The sequence below is a fragment of the Cyprinodon variegatus genome, unplaced genomic scaffold (assembly GCF_000732505.1).
Source record: "Cyprinodon variegatus isolate N-32 unplaced genomic scaffold, C_variegatus-1.0 Scaffold361, whole genome shotgun sequence".
Classification (NCBI taxonomy): Eukaryota; Metazoa; Chordata; class Actinopteri; order Cyprinodontiformes; family Cyprinodontidae; genus Cyprinodon; species Cyprinodon variegatus.
Window position 1 is genome coordinate 387413 of NW_015150814.1, and position 10793 is coordinate 398205.

The window sequence follows — 10793 nt, forward strand, 5'->3', positions numbered from 1 at the left end:
CCCTGAACATATCTTGACCTCTAATTGATTTTATTGCGAGAATAATTGCGTTACAATAAAAAAAAATGTGAAAACAAATATCCTCCGGCAGTTAACCGAGCCAGCATCCCTGCCTCATGAAAAGTTTGATCTTTGTCCTGTCCTCCCTCTCCATCTCTCTCCCTCTGCCTCTCTGTTTACCTTCCCTGTTTGCTTTGCTGCGGCTGGACCAGAGCGCGCCCGCTCGCGCGCATGCGCACACCCAGTCCGCGCACACCTTCCTCCTCGCGCCCGAGAACTTCACAGAGAGAGCGGCTCGAGCGCTTCAACGAGACCCTGACTTTCTACCGGCTGTTTTTAGCAACGAAAAGACGGTTTTAGACTGGTTTTTGTGTGTGTTTATGATTTTTTTCGATCGGTTGTTTATTGTTAACGTCACTTTAGCCTTTTAGTGTTGTTTGATAAACACAGGAAGATGAGTGAGGACGAGGAGAGACTCAGGGAAATCCAACCTGATCCTGTCTGTCAGCTGGACTGAAAGTGTCAGGAGATCGAAGATAACATCCAAGCAATGAGGTAGGATTGTCATCTGTCCTTATCACCCATTAAATTCACTTTTAGTGAATTAATTCCCTGTTTTCTTTTCAGTTTGGAAAGCTAGTTTTCTGTTTTACTAATAAATTGAAGTCCAAACTCCTCCATTTGGAGTTCTTAGTGTATTAATCATTTTTATCAAAAGTTCAACATGTTGACTTTTTTTTTTTAGGCTGTCTATGTTTAACCCTAAAAATATCTTAAATTACCATAAATGTACCCTCCAAGGCTACATTTGCATTAAATTCATCTGTGATCATTTATCATTTCCATTCCATATATGCTAACAAGTTGGTAGCTTATATTTATTTACCTTTTTTACCATCCAATATAGGTCACTTTATGTATTTTAATTCTTTACTGGCAGGACAAAGGTCTGGGAAACCTTACTGGATCATTTAAATAGTATTTATTTATCTAATTACACACAAGACGCCTAATCATGTATAACTTTATTTTTTTTTTTTAATCATCTTTGTTTGTTCTTAATATTTAAACTCATAGAGGAGATTTTGTTACAATCTAGAAGTTTTTGTTTTAAATGGGGTGATTTATTTCTACATCTAAAGTGAATGTTTCAATCATCTGTTCCCAATGTTTAGTTTGTTTTGTCCCTATCTAACCAACAAGTAGAGCAAAAGAGACAAATAGAGCAACAGAAATACCCTATTCTTAGATAAAGTTTGATTTTTAGCTTTGGTGATTTCCCTTTTTTTTTTAGGACTTTGCTTCTTTGACCAACAGATTACAGTAGTGAAAGTACCAGAAAGGAGGAAAGGATACTAACAGAACAGCAGCTCATTAAAGATTTATATTCATTTAGTATTGCATGTGCAGCTTTTGTCTGATCCAAACTGCTTACTAACAACAAGAGATCTTCATTTAATGTAAAAGTGTGCAGCATAAAGAAGATGAGCTACACCAGGCAGGTGAGCCGAGGTGAAATTGATGATGAATTACAGCTTAATCCCTGTTGGAACGGCGATATATCAGAAATGGTATCACTACAGGATAGACAGATTATGATCTACTCTAATCCTAGCATTAATGTGACACGGTAGTCGACAGGTTGCACGGAGGGGCTGTAGTCACGATATGGTGCTGCCAGTGGTTAGGCACAGAGGGTGGGGTTTTTTAATGTTTTGGTCAAAGTCAGGTAAAGAGGAAGAAGAGCCAAAAGAGGGAAGCTTTAGAAAGAGAGCTGGTCTGAAGCTTTGACTGTAGGTGACAATGAGAAAAAAAATGTTTTTAATGCGAACTGGGTGAGTCACTGACATTTCATTGTTGTACACACCTGAACAGCGGTACAGTATGTGTGCGGTGTGGAGCAGGCATGTGTCACAGGGGAAGAGCACACAGGTAGACTAACTAGTTTTGCATAATGGGGAAATGTCTCATAGTGGTGTGTTATGAAAATGGCCCTAAAACCAAAGCAAGCTACAGTCTGTGTGGGCTGTTGTTTTGCTTCTCCTCTAAAATCATTTTTATAGTGATTATAACTCGGTTTTCTGTTTGATTTATACTAATTTTGCTCTTTCTCTTTTGGGCAGAAAGATTCTTCTTCCTCATAGCATGGCAGAGAACTCATCCAAGGAGATTATGTTTGAGTTAAAGATTCCTTATCGATCCCTGGGACCTTAACAGATCATTGTGCTCGCAGAGATAACGGTTGAATAATTAAGTAATTCAATCTCTTAGTAAACAAGGGTTGGACTCTTACTGAAACAACTTTTAACACAGACTGTGAGAATAAAGACAGACTCACAATGCCAGACGAGTCCAGAGCTTTGCAGGATGACTCTGGGCAGGCGGCCTTGGTGCCGAACATTGTTGTGATTTCCAGTGAGGGCAACGGCAAAGCGAACACCTTGGAGCTTGAGGATTTCAGCCACAAAAGAGACGGTCACAAACCAAAAAGCGTCACCTCAGATCTTACTGACGGGAGCCAGTCAGGAGTTGCCGCTTCCCAGGTTGCTGTGGAAGTGGGTGAGGTGAAAACCGCACATGTTCCTGAACCTCTCAGGGCTATTTCTTTGACAAGGGGAGGGGAAGTGAAGTCACAGGGCACTGATCAGGAGCCTCCGGTCAACTCATCCAGCCATAAGCTACAGACTGACATGAATCCTCAACTGCAAGGGAACAGCTCCTCCGACTCGGACTACGGCAGCGCCAAGTCCAGCCCCGGTTACGCCTGCAGCAGCTTTAGCACGGACCTCTACGATGGAGAGCTACTGGAGCTCGATAAAAGGACGTTAGAGAAGACAAGCTCCATATCTCCCATCAATCTGTCTGAGACCAGTTTGGATTCGGACAAAGCAAACAAAAGTAACCTGGATCTTAACGGGGACGACTCCATGTGGGACAGGACTTGCACACCCAAAGACGAGAACTCCATGAATGGAAGTTCGCCTGGTTTGTCTGACGCTCCAACCGAAGTCAGCCGAACCAGAGACAGTATGGTCATAATGTCCGAGCAGGACGACGAGGATGATGACGGACAAAGCATCCAGTCCAGACGGAGTGTGAAGGAAGGGGTGTGTTGCTGCTACCAGGCCACCAACAGGGCTTTCATGCGCTGCGTGGAGGAGACTCCTGCTATGCTACCTGGGCTGGTGCTGTCTATGATCTTCTGCGTCGTCATCATTGTTGTCATTCCTGCTACAGAAAGGGTGAGATACAGCATGAGTGCTCTTCTGCTTGGTTTTGGGGAATGTCGATCCAATGGGTAGTTGTTTCCTTTATTCCAGGGGTCTCAGACCAAACCCTAGGCCTAGCTCTTTAGTAGAGTTTGACCAGTGCTTAAAGTTGCAGGATACCGGCCTCTCTAGGATTTGAGTTTGATGCCCCTGTTGTAAGAAGGCTTATTAATCAATGAATAAGTTGGTTTCAAACTTTATAATGGCTGCTCTTCTCCGCAGAAACGGTCTCTAATATATTTCTTAATTGGTTTATGCAAATAAACCTTCACAATTTAGCTAGTTCACCCAGGAATAAAATATTTAAAATGAAACAGAAGCTAAAATAACATGCTGAACACAAATCAGTTTACACTAAGTGGGTAATTTTTCTGTATTAAATTATAATCTAATAAATGATGTATTGCTTGCAGCCAGGTCTCTGTGAGCAGCCCCTCTTAACGCTTTAAGAAACTATATCATAATATATCCCGGTTTAAAATTGTACTCCTGTTATTCCCATTCAGAATGCCTTGCAAATGCATGTATATCCCCTTTAAAAACCTTAAATATTTTCCTTCATCATAATTGCAAAACTCATGAGATTTTATATAACAGATCAAAGACTATGGCTATTAGCAAAGTTATTAATAACCAACCAAATTTCTTTGACAAAAAAAAACTGAATCCAGCATGAGTGATAAACCATTCACTGCGTAAAATAAACACAAAAGACAACGGGTTGAAATTACAATTGCAGCTTTATCAGCAAATAATCACACAATGTTATTATTTCTAATACCTCTGCAGGCACTAAACACAACTGAAAATAAGCACAAATAAACAATGCAAAAGGGGAAGAGCGGTTTAAGAGTCAGTTTGAGAGTCTCTGAGAAATGTTTGAGTTTTGAGGCTTAATGCATTTGAAAGTATCCTTAAAAATAGTAGCAGATAAATGTGAATAAAAGCACATAATGGTAAAATGGAATAAAAGTTTTGAAAATGTGGAAAAAAATCTGAGATTATGGACATTTTCTATACTTTGTATTATTGCTACAGTTGCAAGACTTTTGTGGAATATGTCTTTCAGCTCTGCTTATCTAGAAGCTGGATCTCCTAAAAAGCTATAGCTCAATAAGATTTGATACCAGAAACCAGACAGAAGAGAACTTTAGGCCTTTCTGGGATTTATTAAAGGCTTGAACATGATTTTTACATCCGATCCAACAGATTATTGGACAGTATGAGGGAGGGGTGCACCGATTTATCACCCGGCCAATCGATCGTCTTCGATTTTCTTAATGTCGGGAGATCTGTGATTGGTTGATGTGACACCAGTCTTTTCTACCAAACTGATCTACATCTGTAAAGGTCTAAAATCCACCCACTGTCAACACCTTAAACTTGAATTTATATTCAGGAGCAGTTATTTTAGAAGTTTTAATTGTATCACAGGCAATGATAACTATTTTTTCAGTAAAATAAGATTGAAATACCTTGTTTCTTGTGATCTTATAAAAACTGAGTTGTTATAAAAATATAGATTGGAATCTGCATGTCAGGCTTTTGAAATATCGTGAATCGGTGATCAGCCAGAAACCAGTAATCAGTGCACCCCTAGTATGGGGTCGTATCTGTTACATTTCACTGAAATGCATAAAGCTGGTCTGATTGCAGATGATTCTCTGCGTAGCTCCAACCGACTCCTAGTCTAGTCTGGTCTTACCTATGCAGGAATTTGATGGGAACATCATGAGTCAGACAGGAAGAGAGAGACGGTGGCAAAATAAAACACACCGGATTTTGGGGTAAAAGGTAGAAAAAGTTAAGGTGAAGCAGGCAGGTTTATAGGTTCATCTGGAAACAGACAGTGCAGCTTTAGCAAGTGGAACAGATATGAATACAGGCAACCAAGAGAATAGAAAGCAGAGGAGGAGAAACTATGTCCTTTTATCTTCTCCCATTTTAACGTCCACAAACCTGCTTCCATTTATGCTGGGGAAAGTTCTGGGACATACGGAAGAGGATTAGGGACACTGAAAAAAATTAAAAAAGTTAACTGATTTTTACAATTTATTTAAGTATGCTATCAGAAAAAAGGTCAGAATTCTGAATTTTTTCTCACAATTCTGACCTGAATCTCAGAATTTTGACTGAATTCTTACAGCTAACAGAAATGTTAGCATCAAGCTGTAGCCATGTCTGTTTTAACTCTGTTGTTTTAATCATCTTCTGCTCTTCCATTAATGAAATAGCATCACCACCCCTCGGGCACGTAAAAAGCTGCCTAATTCATTTTCCACCAACCTGTTACTGTTCCTCCCAAACAACTCACATCTTTGTCAGTGAAGCTGAGCGCTCCCACATCTTTTCCTTCATGGTGCCCATCTACAATAGGATCCAAAATTCAGAATTCTGACTTTTTTCCCTTATTAAACTGAAATACATTTTAAAACCAGTTAACTTTTTTTCATTTTTTTCAGTGTCCCTCATCCTCTTCCATAGGGACAGACCCTCCCTCTGCCCAATTATAAATCCCATCAGAGCTTTTAGAGTCAGACTTAAGCAACTTGTTCTGTCCTTAACACAGAGATGTGCTCTAATCTAACCCATTCATCTGTACCTCTGGTTGTATATAGGGCTGCACGACTTTGGTGGGAAACCCAGTTTAAGCGTATTATCGCCATCTAAAGGACTGGAGTCAGAATGTGTTTGTTTTGTTAAATATAATGCAACCAAACTGAAGTGCTTCTGCAATTTTAAAAATTGTGTTTTGCAAAAAAAAAAAATGTAATTCTATTTCCGATGCAATTAAAAGCTTGGCCCAGGATGTATCTTGAGGGTCATAATCCTGCTGAGAAAAGCACCTCTGCCCCATACTAAAATATTTTGGAGCCTTTTAAATGTTCCTTTAAAGGATGGGCCTGTATTTAGCTCTGGGAAGCTTAGCTTTAGAGAAGGATCCCTGCAACATGATGCTGCCACTGCCATGCTTTTTAAAGGTAATCTGCAAGGCTAAACTAGTTAAATATGTCTCATCTGATCCAAGCACCATATTCTACACGTTTTTCCCACATGGCTCCCTGGAATCTACAAATATAACGCTGTGGTTTCCTTTTTACAATGCCCAGATTTATGTAGAGTTTAGCTAGTAGTTCATTCCACAGATTCTCCCACTTGAGCTGCAGATCTCTGGAGCTCCTCCACTGCTGTCCTGTCAGCTCAGGTTAACCTCCATCTTTCTAGGTTGTCAGTGGTGCATTTCTCCATTTCTTTGCAAATTACAGTTCAAAGCTTGGAATATAGTCTTGATGATGCTGTTTGCTCTCTAACCAACCTCTAAGGCCTTTACTCCTGCAATAATGCAGGGGCTTGTTGCACTGAATTGATGAAGGAATAGCAGATTAAATCGCGGTAACAAGACAAACAGATATTACAGTTTAATTGTGAAAATAAACCACCTCACAATCATTTTATTCTCATCGAATCCTGAAAAAATAAAAACAGTTGATTGTCTCAACGACAGGAATGTTTATATTACCCAGATCCTGTCCTTCAGGATAATTCATGAATCTTTTCTACAAGAAATGTTCCTTGTTTGCGCTGAAACTCCCTCCGTTTGAAGAAACTTTTACTCTGTTTACTGGCAGCACCAAAAACAACAAAACATGATTTTTGAACGCCTGAAAAAGCATAAACAAAATCAGCTGATGGCGTTTGCCATCTTGCCAGTTAAAACTGTTGTAATGGGAGACGGTAGCCTTATTGTGGCGGCAAATCTGGAGACACCACATACGTCCGGCTGACGAAGAGCACATCGTTCAAACCCTGATTAAGTTAAGTCTCTCTAGAAACCTGCGGCCATATTTAGAAATAAAATCCTTAGAAAACATCACTAGTGACTTAGATCACTACCAGGAAATAAAAGCAGAAGAAATCCCTTTAAAAGCTCTGAAACCAGAACATATGAAAAACCCTTTTGTCTTTTAAAAACTCAATGTTTTATTTTCTTAAAGAATTAAATGCCAGATTGTATTATGCAAAGACTGACTTAAAGATAGATTATCCAACGATCCCTTTACTTAACTGATTACTGACGGGATTGTTTGTTTCTTGCATATTTGTTTAGAAATGGAGAAGCAAAGACGGTCTGTCCAGTCAAAAAACGGAGAGCACCATTGGAGGGAAAATGAACCAGCTAAAACAGGAATTAACTTAGTATTTAATTAGGCTTCAAACCTGTTTATCCAGATCACTATTACATTCCTGTGCTTCAGGTTGCACTGTGTTTAACTCCAATAAAGCAGAATGTTCGCCCAGAGCGTGCAAACAACTTCACTTCCGTTTGAAACAAAATTTTTTATGTCTACCTGTGTTTTAAATGTGAATCCTGTCAAGTGAACATAGTTTGATTGAGGAAAAAACTAATTTTGCATCAAAATTGGAGGATTTTTGTTCTGTTTTATTAGTCTTTAGAGAAGCAATCCAGGGAACTTCTTTATCCATATGTCAACGTCAGAGCGGATCGGCGTGTACTACGTCAGGACTTCCCCATTTAGTTATCTGCACCTCCCCAACACGTCACACCTACGCAGACCTCTGCAGAAGTAATTATCATGTTAGGTTTTCTATATTTAAACCGCACCCTGTTATGATAACGTGCGGGGAGGTGGGAGGGAAGGTGAATCTGACTGTATGGCCATTAGTAACTATACCTAAAAGAAAAAAGGCCATGGAGTATAGAAGCAATTATGAAACGCAAGGTAATAAGGATATATAAGAAAGAAAAATCATTCAAGTAATAAAAGTTTGACTTTATGTTCCATTAAAATTATTAAAGCATATTTTTGAAAACATTATACCAGCAGTTTAATACTGTCAGATTTTTCATGCATCTGTAAAGAAAAAAAAAGCTTTTAATTCCAACCATTTTTTGGAATACAATAAAAAACACAGCCAAATATGAAACTAGGTCAGAGCAAAGGGAAGCCTGAATTACTGTGAGGGACCGAGCCGGTTAAGCATGAGGACACAGGACAGTTTTATTTCCCAACACAATGAACACAGGGCCCTTAACATAAAACAATTTTAAACAAAATCACCTACCAAACACCAACAACACCCTCTGATCAGACCAAACTGATACACTTGGACAGGGGAACATCTCTTGACTCATTTAACTAACAAAAAAAACCTTTGAGTAATAACTTAAATGACTAAAAACTAAATATACAGTTAACCAACTAAAAAAATGATAAACCAAAGATCTAAATGGTCCTCCCCCATGTTGGAGCTCTGAATGGTATGACCCAATCAGCACAGCTGGGATTGGAGCCCCTTAATGAGTTCTGCTTCTGTTTCAAACGTCCCCACCATAGCACAGGAACACACAGCTACGGTTAAAGGGTTTTTAACGTAATAAGATATCCAGGAGTTAATTTAAAGTGCTCCATTTAATTAGAACTGATGTATTTTAATACAGACAGATAAATAAACTACACAAAACCATATTTCTTGTAAAGAGTGTGCAAAATAAAGAAAAATAAAAAGTGTTGGTGCGCAGGTTTACTGACTGTGTGGCCAAAACATTTACCTGTGATGGATTTGTACAGGAAATTTATTTTAGCTTTTAATTTACGACCTTACAAAGCTCTCAAAGCCGTAACAGAGGAAAGGTGCTGCACAATAAAGGCCAATTTATGCTTCTGACATATAGCCTCTGTAACCGTTAAATCTGTCTCTGTGCGTGACCACGCCCCCGTGCAGAGGTTCTGCTACTATCGTCGCACACTAAAAGATAATCCTGACTACACGTCGGAAGGTCGCAAACCCACGCAGACCCGAAGCAGAAGTGCGCAGACAAAAACCAATTGTGATTGGTCCTTGGTATGCCTTTCCGGCTGTCTGTGTGGTCGTGCTTCTGGAATCGGTGCCGGGGTGCACCATTTTTAAAAACCGAGGAACAACTACAATGGACAACCTACGCATTCTGCCTTTTTCTTTTTGCCAACTCCATTAACAGAACCTGTTCCTCTGTGATTTCTAGAGACTCTAGATTCATCTCCGTGACTGTGATATCTTGCAGATGCGCCATTGTTGTTTTGAAAGATAAACACTCCCACCGGCACCGCTGAAGTTCTGGTAACCATCCGCCAAAGTTCTCGTGACCATCCACCGAAGTTCTCATGAGTTCTCGAATAGGCTCCCCTGGCGCTTTGGTGGGAAACTGCTGTGCGTCCCTAGAAATTGCAGAGCGACGTTGCAGAAGCATACCAGCAAACCTGGTTCACGACCAGACCCAAGCGACAATTGATGTGTGCGGTTGCAGAAGTATAATCTGCCCTTAAGGATGATTTCGGTTTGATCAGGGTTCATAATCTGTCAGAAATAACACAGTTATATTATCTTTCATAGAGGATTTACATTTAATACTTTTTATTAAGCAAAATATTGTTTCTATGGATTTTTCCAGCCACATTTTCTTTGTAAGAGCAGGATTTCCTTTACTTACACTCAAAACGTGTAACGCTCACATTTAACACTTCTTATAAACTCTTCTAAGTTCTAATCAGCTCATAGATCTAATCCTTCTTGGACAGAAATTTCTCCTCTCGTTTACTTCCTTCTCCTGCGCAAACCAGCCTCTGCTCGAGGTAGAGATATGCTTTGTAGTCAATAGAACAACAGCCTTAGAAAGGGTGTACTTGTTTTCTTCTATTGAGTTTGCTTGTTACTGCTTCCTTATAATGAAATCCCTTTTCAAATTTTTTCTTCTAACCTAATTGTGTGCAATAATCTTCGATATGCCAGATCAAATATATGAACTCATAGAAAAAAAAAAATTAAGAAACAATTTAACCCAAAAAAAATAGGCTAGTGTTGGAGTCAGACCATCTTCAGGCCTGAGGTGAACACAAAATCCCTCTTCATAGTATGCTAATCCTGCAGAGGCTAATTCTCCCTCCAACAGAAAATTTGTTGAATTTTCATTGTTGATGTTGGAATCACATGTTTTTATTTATTTTCTAATTGTTTGTGTTTTCAGCTTTATTATGTCCGAATTTATATTGCAAAGCAATTTTACTATCAGGAAGCAGTAAACAGCAAACTCGCTAGAAGAAAATAAGCACACCCTTCCTGATGCTGTATTTCTATTGGCTAGAACGGTTGCTATGCGACAATCTGACTCTAGTCTGAGAGAGAGAGAAAAAAAATCAGTTATGACGGGTTTACGAGTGAATCTCTGAAACTGCAACAATCTGATGCCCTTTGAGATTATGTCTCTTAGACCTCTTAGCTCCGCCTTAAATCAAGCACTGTGTTCTATCCAGATGCTGGGCTGTAAAGTAGATGTGTACCTGTCTACATAGAGATGGACTTTTAAACAAATAGAACAGTTTAAATGCGGTAGGCACATCTCAACTCATAGAGTGCAGCGCTGAGACAAGTCAAGGCGAAATATTGCAGAATTAATCAAGTTTAGAAAAATGAATCTAAATTTGCACAAAAACAAAGTATTACAGTGTTTTAGTATAATTAGATAAC

General features: G+C 39.3%; 1 protein-coding gene across 2 annotated transcripts in view; it reads left to right on the forward strand.

Annotated features, from left to right (window-relative positions):
* Window positions 1-301: 301 nt before the first annotated feature.
* The window catches only part of LOC107091976 (adenylate cyclase type 4-like), a 28836-nt gene continuing 18344 nt past the window's right edge, over window positions 302-10793 (forward strand). Inside the window, exons 1-2 of one of the 2 annotated variants that reach the window (XM_015386236.1) lie at window positions 302-555; window positions 2124-3242. In XM_015386236.1, coding sequence (XP_015241722.1) covers window positions 2340-3242 — 903 coding nt within the window. In that variant the 5' untranslated portion in view covers window positions 302-555; window positions 2124-2339. The remainder of the gene's footprint in view (window positions 556-2123; window positions 3243-10793) is intronic. The other variant, XM_015386237.1, reaches the window with a different exon arrangement.